Source organism: Buteo buteo, chromosome Z, assembly GCF_964188355.1.
Source record: "Buteo buteo chromosome Z, bButBut1.hap1.1, whole genome shotgun sequence".
NCBI lineage: Eukaryota > Metazoa > Chordata > Aves > Accipitriformes > Accipitridae > Buteo > Buteo buteo.
Window position 1 is genome coordinate 88,978,003 of NC_134204.1, and position 26,267 is coordinate 89,004,269.

A 26,267-nucleotide genomic window follows, 5' to 3' on the forward strand; every position below is an offset into this window, starting at 1 on the left:
GGGTTTGAGGGGGGCCTGAGGGTTGGGGGGGGTTAATGAGGCTGGGGGGGGGCCTGGGGGGGAGGGGGGCTTTGCGCACCCTGTCCCTCCCCGTCCCGCCACTCAGTGATGTTGCTGGGCCTTTAAGATGGGGCGGGATCAGGACAAAAAAATCCCCCCCTCTGCCTGAGTGACACCGCGTTCGGCCAATGGGCGTGCAGGCTCTGCGCGGGCTGGACGAAACCCAGCAGCGGGGCGGGGCGGGAGGGTGCGGCCGCGGGGAGGGGGGTCTCTTCGGACGAACCAATAGCGAGCAGCGGAGGGAGGGGCGCTAGCACGGATCGACCAATAAGAATCCCGGAGGCCGTGGCGCCGGGCGGAAGCGGTAGTGCCGGGTGACCATGGCGGCATCGGGCGGGGCGGCGCGGCCCGGGGCGGAGGTCGTGCAGCTCAACGTGGGCGGCAAGAGGCGCGTGGGCCCTGTCCCACGGGACCCCCGGTCCCCTCCGCTTCCCTCCGCTTCCCCCCGGTTCCCCCCGGTTCCCCCCAGGCTCTCCTTGTCTTCCCCTCTTCCTCCTTCCGGGTTCCCCCCCTCCGGTGTCCCCGCCTCAGCCTTCCGGGTCCCCCTGCTTTCCCTTCCTCCCCCCGCTTCCCCATCCCCCGGCACTTTGGGGTCACCCCCGGTTGTGTGCTCCTCCCCCCCCCCCGCCCTGGTTTCGCTCTTCCGGGCCCCCCCAGTCCCCTCGGATCCCCCCCCCAATGCCCTTAGGACCCCCCTCAGGCCGCCCCTTGTGCCCCCCCCCCCCCCCGCCTCCCCCAGCCTGATTCCACCCCCCGCCTTCCCTGGGTCTCCCCAGGGCCCCCCCCAAGGTCTTTCTGCCCCGCCAGGTCTTTGCCCCTCCCCCAGGGGTCTTTCTGCCCCCCCCCCCCCCGGGGTTTTCTGCAGGCCCCGAGGGTCTTTCTGCCACCTCCCAAGGTTTTTTTGGGGGCCCCTAGGTCTATGCCCCTCCCCGGGGGGTCTTTCTGCCCCCCCCCCCCAAGTTGTCTTTCTATGCCCCCCGGGGGCTTCTGGCCCCTCCCCGAGTCTTTCTCTGTCCCCCCACCCCAGCTCTGACCCCCCCCACCTGCCCTCTCCCACAGGTTCAGCACATCCCGCCAGACACTGACCTGGATTTCAGACTCCTTCTTCTCCAGGTGACAGCAGCGGAGAGGGCACAGCACACACATGGACCCCCCCAGGGAAAGTTAGGGGGGTGTCCCGGGACTGGGGGGGGTCCACACAGGACACCCCCCCCCCCCCCCCCAGCCCCTAAATCCCCCATATGTCTGTTCTGCCCCCCCCCCCCAGCCTCCTGAGCGGCCGCATCTCCACCTTGAAGGATGAGACGGGAGCAGTGAGTTTTCATTCCCAAGCCCCAGTGTGTGTGTGTGTGGGGGGGGGGGCTGTCCCCAAAAATTTCATGTCATGTCTGTCCCCCCCCCCCCCAAGATTTTCATCGATCGGGACCCCACCGTCTTCGCCCCCATCCTCAACTTCCTCCGGACGAAAGAGCTCGACCCCCGAGGTGTCAGCATCTCTCTCCTCCTCCACGAAGCCCAATTTTACGGCATTACCCCTCTAGGTGATGACTTTGGGGGGCTGACAGTGGGGGGGGATCCTTGGGGGGGGGCCCTCCCCCCCCAGTATTCCACATTTTGGGGTTCACGGCTCTGTTTTTCCTTCCCCCCCACCAAGTTCGCCGCTTGCAGCTACGGGAAGAATTGGACCGTTCATCTTGTGGCAGTGTCCTCTTCAACGGGTATCTGCCCCCGCCAGGTAAATCCAAACCCCCCAACACCATGTAGGGAGCAATCACCCCTTAACGCCCCCCCCCCCCATTTTCTCCTCCTGACCTCCCCCAACAGTCTTACCAGCCAAACGCCGTAACCGGCACAGTGTGGCGGGGCCACAGATTGCTGCCCGTTTACCGGCGACGACCGACAGAGCCCCTGTGCGACGCAGTAACACCATGCCCCCCAATTTGGGTAACGCTGGTTTATTGGGGCGCTTGTTGGAAGACCGAACCCTTGCCGCCGGTAAGGATGGTACAACTGGGTACTTTCTCCGATTCTAAACCATCGTGGCACAAGCTTTACCGCCTGTTTTTTTCCCCTTAGCGAGCGAACCGGGAGCGGTACGGATCGTCTGTGGGCATCACAACTGGATTGCGGTGGCTTACGCCCAGTTCCTTGTCTGCTATAGGTAAACTGGTGGGGGGACCAGGGACCCCCGTCTTGTGCCGGCAATGTCCTCAAGCCCTGCCCCATGCCCTGCCATCTTCTCCTGTTTGTCCCCAGGATGAAGGAGACGTCGGGGTGGCAGCAAGTCTTCTCCAGTCCCCGCTTGGACTGGGTGATCGAACGGGTGGCCCTCAACGCCAAGGTGCTCGGTGGAGCTTTGGGTGACCACGACAAGATGGTGGCGGTGGCGTCTTGCAGCGAGATCATCCTCTGGGCCCTGCAAGCTGACGGCAATGGCAGCGAGATCGGTGAGAAACCATCCCTGACCCTGCCACCGACTTGATCCTGGAAGATTTTGGCAGGATCTGGCCTCCTTGGCTTCTTTCTGGATGTATTCTCCTCACCCAGGCGTCTTCCACCTGGGAGTGCCGGTGGAAGCCCTCTTCTTCGTGGGGAACCAACTCATCGCCACTAGCCACACTGGCAAAATTGGCGTCTGGAACGCTGTCACCAAGCACTGGCAGGTGAGCACAGGTACCACCGCCACTGGTTTGTCCTCAGATTGTCCCCAAAACTCCTTTCCCATCCCTCCTGCAGATCCAGGACGTCGTCCCCATCAACAGCTACGATGCTGCTGGCACCTTCCTCCTCCTCGGTTGCAACAACGGCTCCATCTACTATGTGGGTGAGTGCTGATGATGCGGCTCTAACTGCCTCGGCCGGTGGCAATGCTGCCGCTGCCACCGTCCCTCTGTGTGTGTCCCCTCTGCCCCCAGACGTTCAGAAGTTCCCCCTGCGCATGAAGGACAACGATCTGCTGGTGACAGAGCTTTACCGTGACCCCACCGAAGATGCTGTCACTGCCCTCAGCGTCTACCTCACCCCCAAGACCAGTAAGAGCTCCTGCTGCCCACCTTGGGGGGTGGCTTCTCACCCCACTGGTTTGCTACTGGGATGAACTGGGAGGGCTTTGGGATCATTTTGAGGGGGGGGTCGTGTCCGTAGGTGACAGCGGGAACTGGATCGAGATCGCCTATGGCACCAGCTCCGGTGTAGTACGGGTCATCGTGCAGCACCCTGAAACAGTGGGCTCCGGTCCTCAACTCTTCCAAACTTTCACCGTACACCGAAGCCCCGTCACCAAAATCATGCTTTCGGAGAAACACCTCATCTCCGGTGAGCGCTGGGCGAGGAAAACACTGCCGGGTGAGGAAATCACTGGTGTTTGCCACTCATCCACCCTCCATTTTCCCAGTTTGTGCCGACAACAACCACGTCCGGACCTGGACAGTGACTCGTTTCCGTGGGATGATTTCTACCCAACCTGGCTCGACGCCATTGGCTTCCTTCAAAATCCTCTCCCTGGATGATCTTGACGGTCCTGCTGGCTGCGGCGCTGGCACCGATATTGGTAAAAGAGCGCCAGGTTTGGCGGTGAGGTGGGACAATGGCACAGGATGGGCACCGAGCCATGGGTTTTTACTGGCAGGACCTTTCGGCGAACGGGACGAGCAGCAGGTCTTCATTCAAAGAGTGGTGCCGGATGCGTGCCAGGTCTTTGTCCGGCTTTCCTCCACCGGTAAAAGGTGAGCGCTGACGGTTTTGCCACCGGTGAAGGAAAAATTGGGGTGCTGAGGGGGGTCACGGAGTGTCATCCCCCGCCCCCCAGGATCTGCGAGGTGCGTTCGGTCGACGCCGCAGCCATCACCGCCTTCACCGTCCACGAGTGCGAAGGCTCCAGCCGGATCGGTTCCCGTCCGCGCCGTTACCTCTTCACCGGCCACGCCAACGGCAGCGTCCAGATGTGGGACCTCACCACCGCCATGGAGATGTTGGGGAAGCCCCCAGGTAAGTGCTGGAGTGGGGGAGAGGGGGTGGCGGAATTTTGGCGTGCAACCCCTTCCCCCAAAAAAGCCCAATCCTCACCCTTCACTCCACAGAAGCCGGTGGTTTGACGGAAGAGGAGCTGTTACGGCAACTGGATCAATGCGATTTGGCATTAACTGGACCCCCCGGACCCCCCCGGACCCCCAACACCAGGTAGGAGACCACCACAGCGCCCCCCCCATCTCCCCTTCCTCCCCCTCCCCCCAGGTTTAGGTTTTTGGGGGTTGCCCACCGTATTCCCCCCCCCCCCCCCCCATTTTTTCTTTGCAGCCTTCGGTCGCCAGGGCCCAGCCGGGTGGATACGCCGACCCCTTCCCCTCCACTGCCGAAACACCGCGGGGAACCCCTGGGTGTCCCCCCCCAACCCCGTTATCGGGGGGCAGAGGGGGACCCTCCCTTTTCCGGGGGTCCCCGAGGTGGGGGCAGTTTTGTGGAGCGCTGCCAGGAACTGGCCCAACGCCTTGGCCCCCCCGAGAACCCCGAACTCCCCCGTTTTGGGGGGAAAAGCAAAATCCTCCGACCCCCACCTCCACGTCGACCCCCCAATTCCGGACCCCCCCCTACGGCTCCCAGGACTGTGCCCCCTCCCCCCGGGCCTGTCCCTGCCCCCCCTGCAACTGCTGACGCTCTCCCCATTGTCCCGTTGGCGACCCCCAAATCTCGGCTCAACGAGACGTCGTTTTGAGGGGGGCAGGACCCCCCCCTGCCATGTGCCTTCACTTTGGGGGGACACAGCTGTTGTCTGTGTCCCCCCCTCAGATTTTGGGGAGGGGGGCACAGAGGAAGGCCCCCCCACCATGCCAAAGCGCTGTGGTTTTCGGGGTTCCCCCTCCATACACCCCTTTTTGCCTCTGCTTCGTGCCCTGTGGTTTTTTTGGGGGTCCTGTCCCCCCCAGCGGTGTCTTGGGGTGGGGGGGGTGGCCCCCTTCGCTTCCTATAGCGCAGAACCCCTATAGCTGACCCCCCCCAGAGCCCTTACAGATGGTCCCCCATTGCTCAAGCCCTTCTGTGTCCCCTATAGCTCTCAGCCCCCCGTGACCCCCTATAGCTCTTTCCCCCATAACCAAGCCCCCTATAGCTCACCCTCCCCCTCGCCCCCCCCAGCTCCCCGTGCCCCCGAGCGCGTGGGGGGGGAAAGGGGGGCCCCACCAGGTATGGGGACACGCACACGTATGTGCACACACCGGGTGGGGCATGGCTGGCACACGTGCGTGCATGGCACGGACATGCAGTGTGGGCTGTGGGCACGCAGCATCACACATACGTGGGGCGTGCACGGAGCCTCTGATGCGTGTTCACGGCTTCACGTGCACACGTGCATATGGCCTCACACATGTGGAACCTCACACGCGTGCACACAGCAATATCTATTTGCACACGGCATCAGACACATGCACGCAGCCTTGCACGTGTGCGTGCAGCTCTACACGCTTGCATGTAGTTTTACATGTGCATATAGCCTCACGTGCGCGCACACAGCCTCACACACGTGCACATGCTTTCACGTGTGTATGCCGCGTCACATGCTTGCACACAGCGTCACATGTATGCACGCAGCCTCACGCGTGTGCACGCAGCCTGACACACTTGCACACAGCCTCACACACTTGCACGCAGCCTGACACATGTACAGAACCTCACATGTGTGTTTGCAGCCTGACGTGTGCGTACAGCCTCACATGTATGTTCACACCCTGACATGGGTGTGCAGAGCCTCACGTGTATATTCCTGGCAGCCGCTGCTAGAAAAATTTTGGGAGGGTGTCCCCCACCCCGTGCCTCAGTTTCCCCTCTTGCAGCTGCAGCTGGGTCAGGGGTATGTGGGGGGGTGTCCCTGGTATCTGTGGGTTCCCAGATTTTGGGGGGGGGGTATGGCCCCCCAAATACAGCCCCCTCCTCCAGCCCCCGGCTGGAGCTCAGTCCCCCTTGGCTGCTGGTGCCGGAAAAGTATTGGGGGGCTATAGGGGGCTATAAGGTTGGGCGGGCTGGGGAGCTAGAGGGGATGGGGGGGCTATGGGGGTGAAGGAAGGCCCTATGGGGTGTGGGGGTTCTTTGTGGGGTCCCCTATAGGGTACAGGTGTCCCCTCTAGGGTGTGGATATTCTCTTTGGGGCTTCCTGTAGGGTATAGGACGTCCCCTATGGGATATGGGGTCCCCTATGGCGTGGGGGGGTCTCCTATCAGGTGTAGGGGTATGGGATATGGGATCCCCTATGAGGATTGGAGGTTCCCCTGTGGGATAGGGGGTCCCCTATGGGCTGTGGGGGTTCTCTGTGGGCTCCTCTGTGGCATATAGGGGTCCCCTATGGGATATGGGGTTCCCATATGGGGTATAGGGGGTCCCCTATAGGATATGGGCTCCCCATGGGGTGTGGGGGCTCTCTATGGGGTCCCCTGTGGGGTACAAGGGGTCCCCTATAGGGTGTGGGTATTCTCTTTGGGGCTTCCTATAGGGTATAAGGGGCTCCCCTGTGGAATATGGGTTCCCCTATAGGGTATAGGGGTACAGGACATAGGGTGCCCTATGGGATATGGGGGTTCTCTAGGGGCAGTCCCTATAGGGTTTGGAGTTCCGCTATGGGTTACAGAGTTGCCTATGGTATATGGGGGTTCTTTGGGGGGGTCCCTATGGGGTATAGGGGGTCCCCTATGTGGTGTGGGCATCTCTAGGGGTTCCCCTATAGAGGATGTGGGGTCCCCTCTGGGGTGGGGGGGCTGCCCCCCCCGTATGACTGTATGTAAGGTCCCCCCCAACCGCCTGCCCCCCCTCCAAAGACCCAGCACCCCAAACCCCCCATGGATTGCACCCCTATATGGGGGAGGGGGCCCTCAGCCTGTAGACCCCACCCCATGAAGGGGGTCAGTGATGTGTGTGGGGACACCCAAAATGGTGTGGGGGGGGCACAGCCGGTGCCTCCAGCTGGAGGATGAGGACGATGTTTCCGGGTGACGTCACCCCCCCCGTTGGGGGGGGGGAATGACGACACAGCGGGGGGCCCCTTGGGGGGGCGGGGGGGGGCTGGGCAGCCTGGGGCCCCCCCTACTTTCTGTCCTGGCGGGGGGGGGGCAGTGTGGGCGGCTCGGTGCCCATCACCGTGGCCTCGTGGCTGCTGCCCAAAATGGGCGTCAGGGTGCAGACAGGGCGGGGGGGGGGTGTCTACAGACGGGACCCCCCTTCCACCCCCCCCTCCCGCCCTGAGAGAGGACCCAGGAGCCTGGGTGATGTCAGCGGGGAGAGGGGGGGGGGCGATGGGGCCTCGCTGTCGTGTCCCCCCCGCCCCGTGGTGGGGTCCTGGGGACCCTGGTGGGCTCTGGGGACACAGACACTTGTGTCGTGTGTGTCGTGTCCCCCCCCCCCCAGCGAGGTCCCTCAGGGATGTCCCTGTCTGGGACGTGTCCCGTGTCCCCCCCGTGCTGTGTCCAGCCCCCCCCAGTGTCCCCTGTCCCCATCCCACTGTCCCTTCTCCCGGTCCAAGTGTCACTTGTCCCCATCCCGGTGTCCCAGGTCCCCAGCGAGGTCCACCCCCCACCCCCCCCGTAGTGTCCCCTGTCCCCCCACTCAATATCCACTGTCCCCCCCCAATGTCTCCCCCAATGTCCCCTGTCCCCCCCGAATGTCCCACCCCACCATTGTCCCCTGTCCCACTTCAGTGTCCCCTCCAAAGTCCCCTGCTTCCCTCAGTGTCCCCCGCCCCCCCAGTGTCCCCTGACCCCCCAATATCCCCTCCAGTATACCCCCCCAAAGTCACCTGCCCCCCCCAGTGTCCCCTGCCCCCCACCAACACCCCCCCAAAGTCACCTGCCCCCCCCCACATCCCCCCTAAAGTCCCCTGTCCCTCCAAATGTCCGGTCCCTCCATTGTCCCCTGTCCCCCCAAACATCCCCTGTCCCCCCTCAGTGTCCCCTGCCCCCCACCAACATCCCCCCAAAGTCTCCTGTCACCCCCCAACCCCCCCAAAGTCCCCTGTGCCACCCAACTGTCCGGTCCCCCCAATATCCCCTGTCCCTCCCCGGTGTCCCCTGCCCCCCCCCAGCATCCCCCCAAAGTCTCCTGTCCCCCCCCCCCGTCCTCCCCAATGTCCCGTGTGTCCCCCAGTATCCCTCCCCAAAGTCCCCCGTGTCCCCTCTCCCCCCAACGCCCCCCCCCCAGTGTCCCGTATCCCCCCAAAGTCCCCCGTGCGTCCCCCCACGCGCGGCCCCGCCGCGGGGGCTGGCCGTGGTCTACCCCCCCCCCCGAGATGCGGGGGGGGGGGGCTGCTCAGCCCCACCCCGGACCCTCCCCCCCATTTCCCCGCCTCCTCCGCCCCGGGGGCTCGAGGCGACGGTGATGGGCCCCGCGCTGCTCCTGGCCGCCGCCGCCGCCGCCTCCCTGGCGCTGCCGGTAACCGGGACCGGCCCCGGCCCCGCCCGGCTCCGCTTGTTCTTCACCCCCCCCCGCTGCCGGTTCCGTTGCGCCGGGGGTCGTTGCGTTCATTTTTGTCAACGGGGGGGGAACGTCACCGCCTTGGAAAGCGGGCGTCCCCCCGGGGGGAGCGGCTTCCGTCTCGGTCAGTGCCGGGGGGGGCTCCGGTAAACCGGGGGGGGCGAGTCGGTAAATGGGGGGGGGGTCCGGTAAACCCCGGGGGGGTCGGGACTCTGGGACGGGGGTGTTTGGTAAACCGGGGAGGGGGGGTCCGAACCGGGGAGGGGGGTCTGGTAATCCCGGGGGGGGAGTCGGTAAATGGGAGGGGGTCCGGTAAACCCCGGGGGGGGGGAGTCGGTAAATGGGAGGGGGTCCGGTAAACCCCGGGGGGGTCGGGACTTTGGGACGGGGGTGTCTGGTAAACCGGGGAGGGAGGGGGTCCGTACCGGGGAGGGGGGTCCGGTAAACCGGAGGGGGGTCCGGTAATCCCGGGGGGGGGAGTCGGTAAATGGGAGGGGGTCAGGTAAACCCCGGGGGGGGTCGGGACTCTGGGACGGGGGTGTCTGGTAAACCGGGAGGGGGGGGGTCCGGTAATCCCGGGGAGGGGGGAGTCGGTAAATGGGGGGGGGGTCCGGTAAGCCCCGGGGGGGGGAGGGGGGCTTGGGACCCTGGGGAGGGGGTGTCCGATAAACCGGAGAGGGTCCGGTAATCCCCGGGGGGAGGGGGGAGTCGGTAAACGGGAGGGGGTCCGGTAAACCGGGGGGGGGGGGTGTCCGGTAAACCGAAGCGGGTTGGGACTCTGGGAGGGGGTATCTAGTAAACCGGGGGGGGGGTCGGGACGCTAGGTGGGGGTCCGGTAAACCGGGGGGAGGGTTGGGACCCTGGGGAGGGGGTGTCCGGTGACTCGGGGAGGGGGCCGGTGGAGCAGGACGGGGATCGGGACCCTGGGGGGGGACTGCCCGCTAAACCGGGGGGGGGTCGGTATCCCGGGGGACACACACTGTCCGGTAAACTGAGGGGGGTGTTCCGGTGGACTGGGGGGGTGTTGGGGTGCAGGGGGGGCTCTGGGAGCCTGGGGGACCCGGGGGAGAGTCCAGCACCCCATGGGGGTCTTCAGGAGACTGGGGGAGGTCGGGTGCACGGGATTCTGGCACCCCATGAAAGGGGGGGGTCTGGTAGACCGGAGGGGGGGTTGGGGGGGCTCCAGCAAGCTGGGGGTGCATGGGGGTCTTTGGGGTGCAGGGGGGTGACGCCAACAGACTGGGGGGTCCCTGCGGTGCACAGAACTCCGGCACAGGCGCCCCCCCCCCGCCCAGGACAAAGAGGGAGGGTGCTCAGGGTGCACCTGCCCCCCCCAACTCCCCGGGGGGGGTGTTGTCCCACAGCCCCCCCCAGTGCACCCAGGCTGAGCCCCACCTGGGGGTCTTGGGCGGGGGTGTCCCCCAAAACCCTCTCCCATTCCTTCCTGAGGACCCACTCCCTCCCACTTGGGGGGGGGGAGGAAGGGTGCTGGGTGCTGAGGAGGGGGGGGAAGGTGGGGCCCCATCCCACCCACGCAGCGCCATGAGCTCATCGGCCCCGGCGGATCCTGCTTGGAAAACGTCGGGAATTTGGAAAAATAAACATTGGGGCCCCAAGAAAAAAAAAAAAATTGGAACCTGGACCCATGGGTGCTTGCCCGGACCCCTGGGTCCCCTTTCCTTGGATATTTGAGTTCTCCTGGATGGATCTGGGGGACAGACACCACCCCCCCAATTATCATTACCCCCCCCCATTTTAATGGAATGGGGACCCAGGCATCCGGGTGCTGCCCCCCACCCTTTTTTTTAGACCACCCACCACTGCGCTAGCATCGTCACCCAGATTTATTTGGGGGGGGGTGATGTCCTGATATTGGGGTGTCGTGTGCCCCCCCCCAACCCCCCCCACCTTGCCTTGCAGTTGTCTGCCCGCTGCTGTGCCAGAACGGGGGGGTCTGCGCTCGCCCCGATAGCTGCGTTTGCCCCCCCGAATTTACCGGCAAGTTCTGTCACCTCCCCGCTAACGGCACCTGGGGGGGCGGGGCGGTCCCCCAAAATCCGGGGGGGCCCCAAGCTCTCACCCAATCCGTCTACACCCTACCCTTGGCCAACTATCGGGAGGAAGAGGATGGTGAGGACCCCCCCCCAAGTCACTGCTAATGTGGGGGAGAGGGGGGTAAATGGGTGCTGTGTCCCCCCCCCGCACCCATAGCACCCCCCCCAGCACCCATAAACCCCCCCTCAGGTGCCCAGTCCATGGTGAGCATCCACGTGCAACACCCTCCCGAAGCCTCGGTCACCATCCATCAAGTAGAACGGGTGCGGGGGGGGGACGAGACCCCCCCAGCACCCACAGCCCCCCCAGTACCCAGAGCCCCTCGCCCGGCACCCCTCTACCGTGTCCTGGCGCAGAGCAGCCCCCGGGTGCCCCCCGGTGAGGAGGGGGCCGGGTACGGATACTGCTTCCGACAGCTGCGCGGGGGAGAGGTGAGACCCCCTACCCTGGGTGCTGGGGGGGGGGGAATGGGGATACAGGTGGGGGCTGGAATGGGGCAGGAGGAGATACGGGTGCTGGGATGGGGATGTGGGTGCTGGGAAGGGACAGGGGTGCTGGGATGGGGTTGTGGGTGCTGGGAAGGGACAGGGGTGCTGGGAAGGGACAGGGGTGCTGGGATGGGGGTGCTGGGATGGGGATGTGGGTGCTGGGATGGGGGTGCTGGGAGGGGGACATGGGTGCTGGGATGGGGGTGCTGGGATGGGGGTGCTGGGAGGGGACACGGGTGCTGGGATGTGGCAGGAGGGGACGTGGGTGCTGGGACGGGGATGTGGGTGCTGGGACGGGGACGTGGGTGCTGGGATAGGGGGTATATGGGTGCTGGGATGGGGACATGGGTGCTGGGATGGGGTGCTGGGGGGGGTACTGGGTGCTTGGGGTGGGGGGGGATGCAGCAGGTGGGACCACAGGTGCTGTGCAGGGATGCAGTCACCAAGAGACCCCCCCCCCTCCTCCCTCACCCACCCATGGGTGGGGGTCTGGGGGGGGGTGTATCCCAATTCTTCTCCCCCCCACCCCCTGCAGTGCAGCTCCCCCCTCCCCGGTCTCCGCACCCAGGATATCTGCTGCCGGGGGGCCGGCGTGGCCTGGGGGGTCCATGAGTGCCAACCCTGCGACGGCCACCCCTGTAAGGACATTGGGAGGGACACACAGAGGGGACATGGGGAGGGGGCGGAAAAAGAGGGGGGGTCTCATCTCTGTACACACAACACCCCCAGACCTGCTCCAGCGGGATGCTCCGTGTCCCCAAGGCTTCCAGCGCATCAATGGATCCTGTGTGGGTGAGTTGGGGGGGGGGGGATATGGGAGGGAGTAAGGGGGGAGTGTGTGGGGGTCTGACACCCCCCCCCATTTCTGCCCCCCCTCCCCAGATGTGGATGAGTGCCAGGAGGGGGGTTTCTGCCAGAACGGGGTCTGCACCAACACGCGGGGCAGCTTTGCCTGCCTGTGCCAGCCGGGATTCCTGCTGGATTCTTCCCGGTCCAGCTGTATCTGTGAGTGGCAGGGTTAGGATTGGGAATGGGATTGGGGTGGGATGGGGTTGGGATGGGAATGGGATTGGGAATGAACTGGGGATAGGATTGGGAATGGGAGGGATGGGACTGGGAATTGGGGATGGGGTGGGACTGGGGTGGAATTGGGAACAGGGATGTGATGGGAATGGGTGGGATGCAACTGGGAATGTGGATGGGATTGGGGTGGAATTGGGAATGTGGATGGATTGGGGTGGGATGGGACTGGGAAAGGGGTGGGAATGGGAATGGGGTGGGATTGGGAATGTGGATGGGATTGGGATGGGATTGGGAATGGGACTGGGATGAGTATGAGTATGGGATGGGATTGGGATTGGGAATGGGCTGGGGATGGGATGGAATTGGGATGGGGAGGGGATTAGGAACAGGATGAGGATGGGGATGGGCTGGGAATGGCATTGGCAATGGGATTGGGATAGGGATGGGGCGGCCGGCTCTCCCGGGCACTCACCCCCCGCTGTGTCCCCATCCCCGCCCCCCCCCAGCCCACCAGGTGATCTCGGAAGCGCGGGGACCCTGTTACCGTGTCCTGCGGGAAGGACGCTGCGCCCTCCCCACCCTCCGCAACATCACCCGCCAGATCTGCTGCTGCAGCCGGGTGGGCAAAGCCTGGGGGGCCGCCTGCCACCGCTGCCCCCCCTTTGGCTCCGGTGAGACCCCCCCCCCAACACCCCCTCCCACGGGATACCTGGGTCCCCTCCCAGCACCCTGCATCCCTAGGGATGCTCTGAGGATGCTCCGGTGCTGCTCCTTGGGGGGTGGTGGGGTGCAGATTTGGGGGGTTGACACCCCCCCCCCCAAATTTTCACACCCTGCCCCCCATCACAGAGGGGTTCAAGGAGATCTGCCCAGCCGGTCCCGGTTACCATTACTCCGCTTCCGACCTTCGCTACAACACCCGTTACCTGGGGCAGGATCTGGCCCGCATCCCCCTCGGACGTCCCCGCGTTGTCACCGCCGCCCCCCCCGCCACTCGTGAGCACCCATTTGCCCCCCCACCCTTAACCAGCACCCCACGCCTGCCGGGGTCCCCCTCACCCCCCTCCCTCCCCCTGTAGCCCGCTGGCAGGAGGAACGGCACCCAGGTCCCCTGCCCGTCACCCGAATGCCACCCGTCCCCACGAGGCCGCCGCGGGTCCCCGAGAGACCCCCCCCGGCCCCCGAGGTCATTGTGGTACCACGACCCACCCAGGGGTTGGTGGGACCCTTCCCCACCCTGCCCACCCGGGAGGGGCCGGGCCCAGGTAGGGGTTTGGGGGGGGGTCCGGGGCGGGGGGGACACGGACAGTTGCAGATTTGCATGCACGCGGGTTTAGCGTGAGGTTGCACGCGTGTGCACGGTTGCGCGGGTGCGTGTGGTTGCATGCGTGCCTGATCGCACGCACGCGTGGCTGCACGCACGGAAGCGCGCGGTTGCGCGTGATGCTTCCACGTGTGTGCGGACAGGTGTGCACGTGCGTGCATGCTTTGCACACACGGGTGCGGTTGCAGGTGCGCTCTGTGCATGGTTGCACGAGTGTGCTGTTGTGCAAATGCCTCGTTGCTCGCAGTTGCACGGGTGTGCAGGGTTCCACACATGCTCCGTTGCACCTACGTGCGTGGTCTCGCACGTGCAGAGTTGCGTGCATGCACAAGCAGGTGCATGCGTGGGTGCACCCCCATACAGTTGCACATGCGTGCGTGCTTGCACACACACCATTGCATACAAGCAGAGTGTACATGATTGCACACGTGCACTGTTGCACGTGCCTGTGTGGTTTCACTCTTGCACAGCTGCACAAATGCACAGTTTGCACGCACGCACGGTTGTGTGCACGCCGAGCTGCACACATGCACAGTTGCACACAGGGCTGCAGGCATCTGGGGTTGCACGCACGTGTGTGCACGCACACAGCCTTGCACGTGTGCGCAGTTGCAAGCGTGCACCGTTGCACATACGCACTCGATGGTGCTTGCACGAGCGTGCGCGGTTGCACGCGCACGTGCCCAGGCCCCCCCGCCCCCCGTCGTCGTTACCCCCCGCCTTTTGCAGCAGCCGTCGGCAGCGTCTGCGAGAGGAACCCCCAGATCTGCGGCCCCGGGCGCTGCGTCCCCCGTCAGGGCGGCTACACCTGCCTCTGCCACCCTGGCTTCTGGCTCAGCACCCAGGGCACCCACTGCATCGGTGAGGGCAGTGGGGGGGGGGACTGTGGGGGGGGGGACACGAGGCACCGGGGGCCCTGTCCATCCATCTGTCCGTGCAGCCACCCACCTCTCCGTGCACCCACCTCTCCTGTCTAGCTCTCTGGGCACCCATCCATCGCTCCATGCGCCCACCCATCCCTCTGGGCACCCACTCACCACCACCCCCCCCCCATCCCTCTGGGCACCCACTCACCACCATCCCCCCTCCATCCCTCTGGGCACCCACTCACCCCCCCCCATCCCTCTGAGCACCAGCCTCTCCATGCACCCATCTGTTTCTCAACGCACTCACTTCTCCCGTCTAACTCCCCGTGCACCCACCCATCTCCCCAGGCGCCCATCCATCTCTTCATGCACCCACCTCTCCAAACTCCCACCTTTCCATCTCCCCAGGCGCCCACCCATCTCTCCATGCACCCATTGCTCCATGCACCCACCCATCCTTCGGAGCACCCATCTCGCCATGCACCCACCCATCGCGCCATGCATGCACCCCCCTCTCCATGCACCCACCCATCCCTCTGGGCACCCACCTTTCCAAGCTCCCATCTCTTCACGCACCCACCTTTCCATCTCACCACGCACCCACCCATCCCTCTGGGCACCCACCTCTCCATGCACCCATCTATTTCTCAATGCACCCCCCCTCTCCTGTCTGTCTCCCCAGGCACCCACCCATCCCTCTGAGCACCCACATTTCCAAACTCCCATCTCTCCATGCACCCATTGCTCTGTGCGCCCACCCATCTCTTCATGCACCCACCCATCCCTTGGGGCACCCACCTCTCCAAGCTCCCGTCTCTTTGTGTGCCCACCTCTCCACGCACCCACCTTTCCATCTCTCCACGCACCCACCCATCTCTCCATGCACCCATTGCTTCATGAACCCCCCCATCCCTCTCAGCACCCATCTCTCCGTGCATGCACCCACCTCTCCACGCACCCGTCTCTCCTATCCGCCTCTCCGCGCACCCACCCCTCCTTGCACCCACCCACCCACCCACCCTGTGCTCTCCCCAGATGTGGACGAGTGTCGGCGCAGCCCCCGGCCCTGCCCCAACGGTCGCTGTGAGAATTCGGTGGGGAGTTACCGCTGCCTCTGCTCCCCCGGCTACCGCCCCAGCGCCGCTGGCACCGACTGCCAAGGTCAGTGGGGACCCCGGCTGCCACCTGCCCGGACGCTGGGGTCCTTGGGTGGCCTGAACCCGGCCCGTGTCCCCGCAGATGTGGATGAGTGTGCCCAAAGCCCCCCACCCTGCACCCATGGGCGTTGCGAGAACCTGCCCGGTGGTTACCGTTGCACCTGCCCCGCCGGCTACCGGGGGACGGCGCCGGATGAGCCCTGCCAGGGTGAGTGGGGGGACGGGGGGTACGGGGGATGAGTCTGTGCCATAATGGGGGGTCACCGTGGTGTGGGGTCACCATGCCATGGGGTCAACGTTCCTTGGGATCGCCCTACCATAGGGTCATGGTGCCGTGGGCTCACCATGAGATGAGGTCACTGTGCCATGAGGTCATCATTCCATGGGGTCTCCGTGCCCTGGGGTCATCATGCCATAGGGTCACTGTGCCATAGGGTTACCATGCTATGGGATCACCGTGCCATGGGGTCACCATGCCATGTTCTCCTGGTGCAATGAGTTCACCATGCCATAGGTTCAACGTGTCATAGGGTCACCATGCCATGGGGGTCAGCAGGCTTTGGGGACACTGGCCCGTGGGCTCACCATGCCAAGGGGACACCATGGCACAGGGTCACCGTGCCGTGGTGTCCAGGTGCAATGGAGTCACCATGCCAGGGGGTCACCTTGCCATGATCTCCGCATGCAATGAGGTCACCATGCCATGGGGTCACCATGTCTCAGGGTCATCATGCCATGGTCTCCCTGTGTAATGAGGTCACCATGTCTTGGGGGTCATCATGTCATAGGATCACCGTGCCATGAACTCACTATGCCATGGTCTTCCCGTGCCATGGGCTCACCATACCAAGGTCTCCCTGTGCCATGGGCTCACCTTCCCGTGGTCTCCCCATGCCATGCTCTCCCTATGCCATGACATCAACGCGCCATGGGGTCACCACACCACGGGCTCACCGTGCCAGTACCCTGACCTCTCCATCCCACACAGACATCGATGAGTGCGAGAACCACCTTGCTTGCCCCGGCCAAGAGTGCATCAACACCCCGGGCTCCTTCCAGTGCCAGCCCTGCCGTGAGGGCTTCCAGCTCCACCGCAGCCGCTGTGCAGGTACCCCCACCCCGTCCCCTCTGCAAGGAGCACCCCAAAATCCTACCCGAGACCCCTCCGTAACCCTTTTGCCCCCCCAGATGTGGACGAGTGCGCAGTGGGTTCCCCCTGCGGTCCCCACGGCCGCTGCGCCAACACGGAGGGCTCCTTCCGCTGCGAGTGCCAGCGCGGTTACCGGGTGGGCACCGGCGGTGGTCCATGCGCGGGTGAGTGGGGACCCTCGCGGCATGACCACGTGTCTCCCCTCACCGCCGTCGCCTGCCCTGATGGCGTGGCGTGCCCGCAGACGTCAATGAGTGCCTGGAGGGCGACTTCTGCTTCCCCCACGGCGAGTGCCTCAACACCGAGGGCTCCTACACCTGCCTCTGTGCCCAGGGCTACACCAGCACCCCCCAGGGTACCGCCTGTGCCGGTGGGTGACACATGCACCCCCCCTGCCTCTGCCCAACGTGCTCACCGTGCCCATCATGGTCCCCACACCCATCCCAGTCCCTCTGCCCATCCCAGTCCCTGTGCCAGTCATAGTCCCCATGCCCATCCTGGTCCCCTGTGCCCCTCGTAGTCCCTGTGCCCACCATGAGGTACCCATGGTCATCCCGGTCCCCATGTCCAATGCCCTTTCCAGTCCCCATGCCCACCCCAGTCCCCATGCCCATCCTGGTCTCTTGTATCCATCCCAGTCCCCATGTTCCCATACCTATCCCAGTCCCTGTGCCCATCCCAGTCCCCATGGACCCACACCCTTCCCAGTCCGTGTGTCCCTATACCCATCCTGGTCCCCATACCTGTCCCCATGCCAAATCCCAGTCCCCATGTCCCTATACCCATACTGGTCGCCACACCTGTCCCAGTCCCCATGTTCCCATGCCCATCCTAGTCCCTGTGCCCATCCCAGTGCCCATGTCCCCATACCCATCCTGGTCCCCATACCCATCCTGGTCCCCATGTCCCCATACCCATCCTGGTCCCCATGTCCCCATGCCCATCCCGGTCCCTGTGCCCATCCCAGTCCCCATGTCCCCATACCCATCCTGGTCCCCATACCTGTCCCAGTCCCCATCTCCCCATGCCCATCCCAGTCCCCACACCCTTCCCAGTCTCCATGTCCCCATACCCATCCTGGTCCCCATCCCAGTCCCCATGTCCCCATGCTCATCCCAGTCCCCGTGCCCACCGTGGTTCTCCTCGTGCCCCCACCACCACCCCGTGTCCCCCCCCGGCAGACGTGGATGAGTGCCAGCGCGGGGGTGTCTGCGAGGGCGGCCGCTGTGCCAACACCGACGGCTCCTTCGAATGTCACTGCCCGGCGGGTTTCCGCACCGACGCCGACAAGGCCCTGTGCCAGGGTGAGGGGCTGCAGCTGTCCCCAGGGAGGGACTGGCATCCCCCCCAAGGGGCTGGCATCGAGGGTGGCTTGTCCCCGCAGACGTGGACGAGTGCCAGGAGTACGGTGCCAGCCTCTGCGGTGCCCAGCGCTGCGACAACATCCCCGGTTCCTACCGCTGCGTCACCGACTGCCAGCCCGGCTACCGCGCCGGCGACGGCGGGGACTGCGTCGGTGAGTGCCGGGGTGGTACTGGGATGGACGTGGGCAGTGAGACGGGCATGGGGACGAGGGTGGGCATGGGGACTGGGATGGACATGGGGACTGGGATGGGCACGGGGACTGGGATGGATGTGGGGACTGGGATGGATGTGGGGACTGGGGTGGGCATGGGGACTGGCATGGGGACCGGGATGGGCACGGGGACTGGGATGGATGTGGGGACCGGGATGGGCATGGGGGCCGGGATGGACGTGGGGACTGGGATGGACACAGGGACTGGGACGGATGTGGGGACTGGGATGGGCACGGGGACTGGGATGGGCACTGGGACTGGGATGGATGTGGGGACTGGGATGGGCACGGGGACTGGGATGGGCACTGGGACTGGGATGGATGTGGGGACTGGGATGGGCACGGGGACTGGGATGGGCACTGGGACTGGGATGGATGTGGGGACTGGGATGGGCATGGGGACTGGGGGGGATGTGGGGACTGGGATGCACACAGGGACTGGGATGGATGTGGGGACTGGGATGGGCATGGGGACTGGGATGAGCACAGGGACTGGGATGGGCACTGGGACTAGGATGGATGTGGGGACTGGGATGGGCATGGGGACCAGGATGGACATGGGGACCAGGGTGGACATGGGGCTGCTCCTGGCCTGGAGCCGGGGCATCCCCCGTGTCCCCAGCCTGCCGTGCCCCCCGGCTGGCCCCAGGGTGTCCCCCCCTGTCCCCACAGACGTGGACGAGTGCCAGGAGTACGGCGCCAGCCTCTGCGGTGCCCAGCGCTGCGACAACATCCCCGGTTCCTACCGCTGCATCACTGACTGCCAGCCCGGCTACCGGCTTGGTGATGGCGGGGACTGCGTCGGTGAGTGCCGGGGTGGGCAGCACTGGGGGGGTTAGGGGAGCATGCCATAAGGGATGGGGACACCGTGCCGTGGGGCTCAGAGGGGCAGAGGCACCATGCTATGGGGCACAGGGTTGCAGAAGAACCATGGGGGACAGCAAGGACCATGCCATGGGGTAGAGTACAAGAAGGTCCATGCCGTGGGGCACATCGAGCCCCACGCCGCGGGGCACAGGGCTACCGAGGGCCAACCCCACGCTGCGCAGAGACGCAGAAGCCCAACACCAGGGTGGGCTCAGCACTGCGCTAGGGTTGTGGGGTCACCCACCGCAGACCATCCCTCCAAAAAACATTCCCACCCCCTTTCTCAGACGTGGACGAATGTTCCAACGGGACTTTGTGCGGAGCCCACGCCACCTGCCACAACCTCCCCGGCTCCTTCCAGTGTGCCTGCGACCCGGGCTACGAAACCGCCCGCCATGGCCACCACTGCGTGGGTACGGCAGGGGGACCTGGGACAGGGGGGACGACACGACGCACGACGATGACGCCTGGGGACGCCCTCCCCTGCCCCAATCTAATCTTGTTTCCTGCAGATGTGGACGAATGCGAGACGTTACGGGGGGTCTGCGGGGCCGAACGCTGCGAGAACGTCGAAGGCTCCTTCCTCTGCCTCTGCCCCGACAGCCGGGATGAATTTGACCCTGTGACGGGGCGTTGCGTCCCCCCTCCTGCCCCCCAAACCCCTCCCCAGCCCCCCGGCACGGCCGCCTGTTTCAGCAAAGCTTGTGGGGTGCTGGCACCCAACGTCACCCAGCAGCAATGCTGCTGCAGCCTGGGCTGGGCTTGGGGCACCCAATGCCCTGCCCAGCCCTGCCCGACCCCCGGCACCGGTAGGACCTCCCTGGACCCCCTCCTCAACACCCCAAAGCCCCCCCCTGGGGTCCAGCCCCCTCAGTTGGGGTGTTCAGCCCTTGGCGTGGGCGTGCTGGTGGTGTCATGGGTTGGGGGGGGCAGGAGGGGGTGCGTGGGCAGGGATTGGGGTGCGTGGGCAGGGGATGGGGTGCACGGGCGGGGGTCTGGGTATACGGGCAGGGGATGGGGTGTACAGGCAGGGATTGGGGTGTACGGGCAGGACCCATCTTGGTGACCACATCGTCTGTCCCCCCCCCAAGATGATCACCTTGCCGTCTGCCCACACGGGCATGGCCGAGCCCCCACCGGCCCCCAAGACTCGCCGGCAGGTGAGTGCTCCCCCCAACCGGGCCTGGTGCCCACTGGGGTACCCCCCCCTCTTTGGGGACCCCCTGACGCTGCCCGTACCCCCCAGATGTGGACGAGTGCCAGCTCTTCGGGCCCCAGCTCTGCCGGGGGGGGGTTTGCCTCAACGCCTCCCCCGGCTTCAGCTGCTACTGCCCCAGCGGCTACTACTATGAGCAGGAGCACCTGCAGTGCGTGGGTGAGACCCCCCCCCTCCTGCCTGCACCCCTGCCTGCACCCTGACCCCCTGCCTGCACCCCAGTCCCTGCTTACACCCTGACCTCTGACTACCTGCCTGCACCCTGACCTCTGAGTACCTGCCTGCACCCCAATTCCTGCCTGCACCCCCAATCCCTGCCTGCACCCTCACCTTTGCCTGCACCCTGACCCCCTGCCTGCACCCCGACCCCCTGCCTGCACCCCAATCCCTGCCTGCACCCTGACCTCTGAGTACCTGCCTGCACCCCAATTCCTGCCTGCACCCCCAATCCCTGCCTGCACCCTCACCTTTGCCTGCACCCTGACCCCCTGCCTGCACCCCAATCCCTGCCTGCACCCCAATCCCTGCCTGCACCCTGACCTCTGAGTACCTGCCTGCACCCCAATTCCTGCCTGCACCCCCAATCCCTGCCTGCACCCTCACCTTTGCCTGCACCCTGACCCCCTGCCTGCACCCCAATCCCTGCCTGCACCCCAATCCCTGCCTGCACCCTGACCTCTGAGTACCTGCCTGCACCCCAATCCCTGCCTGCACCCCCAATCCCTGCCTGCACCCTCACCTTTGCCTGCACCCCAATCCCTGCCTGCACCCCAACCCCTGCCTGCACCCTGACCTCTGAGTACCTGCCTGCACCCCAATTCCTGCCTGCACCCCCAATCCCTGCCTGCACCCTCACCTTTGCCTGCACCCTGACCCCCTGCCTGCACCCCAATCCCTGCCTGCATCCCCATCCCTGCCTTCACCCTCACCCTTTCCTGCACCCTGACCCCCTGCCTGCCCCCCCCGCCTAACCCTCTGCCCCTCTCCCCCCCCCCAGATAACGACGAGTGCGGGGCAGAGGAGGCAGAGCCCTGCCTGGGGGGTCGTTGCGTCAACACGGTGGGCTCCTACTATTGCTCCTGCCCCCCCCCACTGGTCCTGGACGGGTCCCAGCGCCGCTGCGTCGCCAACGACACCCACCTGGGTGAGGGTCCCACCTGCGGGCGGTGGTGGGGAGGGGGTGCTGGGCAAGGAAGGTCGGGTTCCGCCGCCTGATGCTGGTGTGTGTGTGGTGTCCCCCCTTCCCCAAATTTGCCCCGTAGATGCTGCCCAGGCCGTGTGCTGGCAGGAGGTGGGGGTCGACCTGGTGTGCGGCAGACCCCGGCTGGACAGGCAGGTCACCTACACCGAGTGCTGCTGCCTGTACGGGCAGGCGTGGGGCATGGACTGCGCCCTCTGCCCCACCCGACACTCAGGTGACACCCCCCCTCCTTCGGTACCCCCAAATCTTCCCCACCCCAGGATTGGTGCTGGGTTGGCATCACCCTCCTTGCAATACGGGGGCACACGCTCCCCCCCCCCCAATCCCCAGGCATCCCTGTGATGGGGACCCACCGCATCCCCGCTGACCCCAGGCAATGGGGGGGACCCCCTGCACCCCCATAATGGGGACCCCTTTGCACCCCCCAGGCAATGGGGGAGACCCCCTGTACCCCATAATGGGGACCCTGCTGACCCCCTCTGGCAATGTGGGGGCCCCCTGCACCCCCCCCACTTAACCCAAGTGAAGGGGGGGGCCCTGCATCCCTATGCCCCCCCCAATAATAGGGTGTTCTTTGTAGCCCCCCTCCCCAGTTATGGGGTGACACCTTGTAGCCCCCACAATTATGGGGACCCCTTTGCATCCCCATAGCCTCCCCAGTGATGGGGGGGGGTCCCTTGCAGCCTCCGCAGTGATGGGGGGTGTCCCCTTACATCCCCAATGATGGGGACCCCCATGCCCCCCCCCAGGCTGCATGGGGTGGTGGTCCCCCAAACTCACCTTCTCCTTCTACCCCCCCACCAGATGACTTCGAGTTCCTCTGCAACGTCCTGCGCCCCCCCAGCTACGGCCCCCCCCGTGCCCCCCCTTCCTATGAATATGCCCCAGATTTTGCCCCCCCTTACGGGCTCCCATACGGCCCCGACATTTTCGGGGGGCCCCGCGTCCCCTCCCCGCCTCTCCGTTCCGACTACGACCTCTACGGCTTCGGGGGGACGGCGGGGGGTTACGACCCCCGGGGGGACCCTCTTTACACCCCCCCCCGTTATGAGGGTGACGATTTCGAGGACCCCCGACGCCCTTTCACCCATCGACCCCGGGGACCCCGCTACGAGCCCCCCGACCCCCACCCTGGCCCCCCCTGGTCCTACCAACCCCATGGGACCGGGGGGTTCATCGAGGAGGAGGAGGGTGAGGATGAAGAGGAGGAAGATGGTGAGCTTTTTGGGGTACAGGAAGGGTGACTGGGGGGGGGAAGGCGGTGGTGACCCCCCCTCCAATCCTGACATCCCCCCCCCCAACCCTACCACTGCAGCAGGGGAGGAAGAGTGTGGGGTGCTGAGTGGGTGCCAGCACGGGCGCTGCGTTCGGGTGCCCGACGGCTTCACCTGCGACTGCGACCCGGGGTACCGGCTGGACCCTGCCCGGCTGGACTGTGTCGGTGAGACCCCCCCCAAACCTGACACACGCACCCCCAGCACCCTGATTCCTCTGGAACCCAGCCCCCCCCCCCAGCACCCTGATCCTCCTGGCACCCTGACACCCCCCTGGCACCCCAACACCCCCCTGGCAGCCCAGACCCCTTCCCCTTCACCCAGACCCCCTGCCCAGCACCCAAACCTTCCCCCCCCCTGCACTCAGACCCCCCTCCCCAGCACCCAGACCCCCTTCCTAGCACCCAGTCTCCCCCCACCCTGCAGCACTCAACTCCCCCTCCCCCTGCACCTAAAGCCCCCCTGCAGCACCCAGACCCCCTCTCTGGTACCCAGACCCCCCCCTGCAGCACCCAAACCCCCTCTCCTGCACTCAGACCCCCTCCCCAGTATGCAAAACCCTCCCCCAGCACTGTGACCCCCCCCCTCCCCCTGCACACTGACCCACTCCTGGGCACCCAGACCCCCTCCCTGGCACCCAGTCGTTCCCCCTGCAGCATCCAAACCCTCTCCCCCAGCACTGTGACACCCCCCCCCCAGCATCCAGACCCCCTCCTCTGCACCCAAACTCCCCTCGCAGCACCCAGACCCCCTCCCTGGCACCCAAACCCCCTCCCCTGCACCCAAACCCCCTCCCCCTGCACTCAGCCCCCCTCCCCAGCACCCATACTCCTCCCAAGCAGCAACCACCCCTTCTTTGTGTACCCCCCCCCAATAACCCCCCCATTACCCCCCCCAGACATCAACGAGTGCTCACAGGCAGCTCTCTGCCTGCCCGGCCGCTGCCTGAACACCCCCGGCTCCTATCGCTGTCTGTGCCCCCCCGGCCACATCCTGGCACTGGCCCCCCCCCGCTGCCTGCCCACGCGCCCTCACGCCTGAGGACCCCCCCCGCCACGCTGGGGGCCCTATATTTATTGTGTGTATATATATATTTTATATATATAAAGGATCCGGGATTTGATGGGGGGGGGGTCCATCCTGCCCCCCACCCGGACCATGGGGGAACACCCGTGGGTGCCCTCGCTGGCACCTGGTTCTGTGTCGTTCCCCCCCCACACCCGTGTCGGGGTGCTGTGGTAAAGCATCCCAGGGGGGGCAGGGAGTGGGTCAGTTTGGGGATACCCCCCCCACCACTTTTACAGAATAAAGGTTTTCTATAAAATGAGGCTGCTTGGGGGTGGTTTTCATCCCCACCCCCCCCGTTTTGGGGGGGACTGGAGGGGGTATTTGGGTCCAGGCAGGACCCCCCCCACACCCCCCAGGTGTGCTGGGACCCTGTGGGGCTGAGTCCCATATGGTGCTGGTGCTCCCCCCGCCAAGGACTAGAACCCCCTCCATGGGACTGGGACCCCTCCATGAGATTGGGACCCCCCCCCATGGCACTGGGACCCCCTTGGACGCTGGGGACTCCCACTGTCAATGGGCTTGGGACCCCCCCATGGGAGTGTGGGGACCCCCCCAGGGGACTGGGACACCCCCCTAGCACTTGGACACCCCCCTTGACACTAGGACCCCCCCTGCCATGGGATTGGGAAGTCCTCATGGGATTGGGCCCCTCCCCCTTGACACCCCAAAAATATCAATGTTTTCATTGGAAACCACCCCAGACACCCAGGTCCTCACTGCCCCCCCTGCCCCCCCCAAACCATGGGGTGAACACAGTGAAACCAACCTGCTTTAGCCACCCATTTATTGCCCCCCTGCCCCACCCCGGTGTCCCCCGGTGTCCCCCATCCCCACCCAGGAATTCCACCAATGCTACCCATTGATGGATCCCCCCCCACCTCGGCCCCCCCTGGCTGGTTTCTCCTCATCCCTTGTCCCCTCCAACAACTCGGCGGCTTCATCCGGTGCCGAGATGCCGCCAGCGATGCCGGTGATGCCGTGGAGCTCGGCCAACCGATGGAAGGTCTGCGCCAACAGCAGGACGCCCGTCAACCCCAGCAGCAGATAGGCTGGTGGTGGTGGGACAAGACATCAAGAACCCAGCCTCAGCCCATCCAAGACCTCCAATTTTGGGGTGGGGGGAGTCCGACACACCCCCCCCAGTTCTACTCACCGGCTACGGCTACTTGGTAGAGTTGCCTCAACGGTTGACCCGGTTGCTCGGCCGGCACAAGATCCCCCAACCCAATGGTGCAAAGAGAGATGACGCAGAAGTAGACGGCATCCAAGTAGGTCCAAGTACCTTCAAGGACATAGAACACGGCGGCGGGGAGAAGCACCAAGACCCCCGAGGTGACGCCCACCAAGAAGACGAAGTGGATATGGGCGGCCCCACGCCGGCTGTAGCCCCATTGCGCCTGTAGGTACAACCGGGGACGGTGGACCAAGGGCACCGTCAACCGTCGGACGGCTGCCGTCAACGTCAACATGGTGATGGGGACGCCCACCACGGCGTAGGCCATGCAGAAGGCTTTGCCGGTTGCTGAGAGGGGGGCCACCGAGCCGTAGCCTGTTGCAGGGGGGAGGAGGAGGGGGGGGGTTAATGGGGTGCCCCCACCCCTCAACCCAGAGCTGGAGCTTGGGGCGGGGGGGAGGATGTGGGGATGGGGGTGCGGATGGGGGGGGGTGTGGTCTGGGAGGGGGGTGTGGTGGGTGGCCTGGGGGTGCGGGGGGGGGGCTTGGGGGATCATGGGGTGCAGGGGGGTCCTGGGGCGCATGGAGGGTCCTGGGGGGCATGGGAGTCTCGGGGATCCTGGGGTGTACATGGGGGTCCTGGGTGCAGGGCGGTCCTGGATGCAGGGGGGTCCAGGGGATCCTGGGGTTCAGGGGGGGTCCTGGGGTGCAGGGGGGTCCTGGGGATCCTGGGGTTCAGGGGGGGTCCTGGGGTGCAGGGGGGTCCTGGGGTGCATGCAGGGGTCCTGGGCTGCAGGGGGGGATCCAGTGCACATGGGGGTCCCAGGGGTCCCAGTGCACACAGGGGTCCCCAATCTCCCGGGGGTGCCAGGGGTCCCGGTGCTCCCGGGGGTCCCCCATCTTATGGGGGTCCCAGATCTCAGGGCGGGAGGGGGGTGTCCCGGGGGTGCCGCCCTTACCCACGGTGGTGAGGAGGGTGGTGACGAAGAGGAAGGCGGTGGCGAGGTCCCACTCGGAGGCGTTGGGGGTCCCGGGGGTCCCCTCCAGCGCCCACAGCCCCAGCGCTCCCAGCAACAGCAGCCCAGCGTAGGCGACCACCACCAGCACCGCGCCGCGCCCCATGGCCCCGCGCCCCTCACCGCAGCCTCCGGCCCCGACCCCCCCCCACCCCGCGCCCCTCACCGTGGCCCCCGGCCTCCGGTCCCGCTCCCCTCGCCGTAGCCCCCGGTCCCGACCCCGCGCCCTTCACCGTGGCCTCTGGTCCCCGCGACCATCACCGCGGCCTCTGACCGCCCCCCCCCGGGATCCGCCCCGGGGGGGG

General features: G+C 65.8%; 3 protein-coding genes across 3 annotated transcripts; 2 read left to right on the forward strand and 1 right to left on the reverse strand.

The window, feature by feature from the left end:
• Positions 1 to 359: 359 nt before the first annotated feature.
• SHKBP1 (SH3KBP1 binding protein 1) lies at positions 360 to 5,292 on the forward strand. Its single transcript, XM_075021340.1, is given in 18 exon segments — positions 360 to 448; positions 1,120 to 1,173; positions 1,328 to 1,373; positions 1,469 to 1,601; positions 1,715 to 1,795; positions 1,885 to 2,055; positions 2,137 to 2,221; positions 2,317 to 2,507; positions 2,608 to 2,723; positions 2,797 to 2,884; positions 2,976 to 3,092; positions 3,205 to 3,375; positions 3,455 to 3,610; positions 3,689 to 3,785; positions 3,869 to 4,047; positions 4,140 to 4,239; positions 4,357 to 4,466; positions 4,469 to 5,292. Coding segments are annotated over 18 exon segments (2,205 nt in total). The 5' UTR covers positions 360 to 380; the 3' UTR covers positions 4,711 to 5,292.
• A 3,101-nt stretch (positions 5,293 to 8,393) lies between these two features.
• On the forward strand, positions 8,394 to 24,032 carry LTBP4 (latent transforming growth factor beta binding protein 4). The gene is given in 28 exon segments (XM_075021339.1): positions 8,394 to 8,632; positions 10,429 to 10,638; positions 10,753 to 10,994; positions 11,587 to 11,689; positions 11,781 to 11,843; positions 11,934 to 12,056; positions 12,581 to 12,745; positions 12,924 to 13,070; positions 13,154 to 13,339; positions 14,128 to 14,259; positions 15,300 to 15,425; positions 15,504 to 15,629; positions 16,410 to 16,529; positions 16,610 to 16,735; positions 16,816 to 16,941; positions 17,753 to 17,875; positions 17,956 to 18,087; positions 18,820 to 18,951; positions 19,302 to 19,427; positions 19,527 to 19,823; positions 20,106 to 20,174; positions 20,261 to 20,389; positions 21,228 to 21,374; positions 21,493 to 21,645; positions 22,236 to 22,646; positions 22,747 to 22,872; positions 23,604 to 23,705; positions 23,708 to 24,032. Coding segments are annotated over 28 exon segments (4,482 nt in total). The 5' UTR covers positions 8,394 to 8,412; the 3' UTR covers positions 24,028 to 24,032.
• Positions 24,033 to 24,476: 444 nt separating this feature from the next.
• On the reverse strand, positions 24,477 to 26,178 carry LOC142026897 (potassium channel subfamily K member 6-like). The gene is made up of 3 exons (XM_075020352.1): positions 25,906 to 26,178; positions 24,927 to 25,322; positions 24,477 to 24,822 (listed from the first exon to the last, which is right to left on the reverse strand). Exons 1-3 carry the CDS (start codon positions 26,066 to 26,068, stop codon positions 24,626 to 24,628), a joined length of 756 nt encoding a protein of 251 aa, XP_074876453.1. The 5' UTR covers positions 26,069 to 26,178; the 3' UTR covers positions 24,477 to 24,625.
• Positions 26,179 to 26,267: the final 89 nt, after the last annotated feature.

Bases quoted from the DNA above. Each gene is read 5' to 3' on its own strand.
- LOC142026897 (XM_075020352.1), bottom strand. From the start codon at position 26,068: ATGGGGCGCGGCGCGGTGCTGGTGGTGGTCGCCTACGCTGGGCTGCTG. The intron at 25,323-25,905 runs GTAAGGGCGGCA...CCCCTGCAACAG, and splicing joins CACCCTCCTCACCACCGTGG to GCTACGGCTCGGTGGCCCCC. The intron at 24,823-24,926 runs GTGAGTAGAACT...CACCACCACCAG, and splicing joins CTACCAAGTAGCCGTAGCCG to CCTATCTGCTGCTGGGGTTG.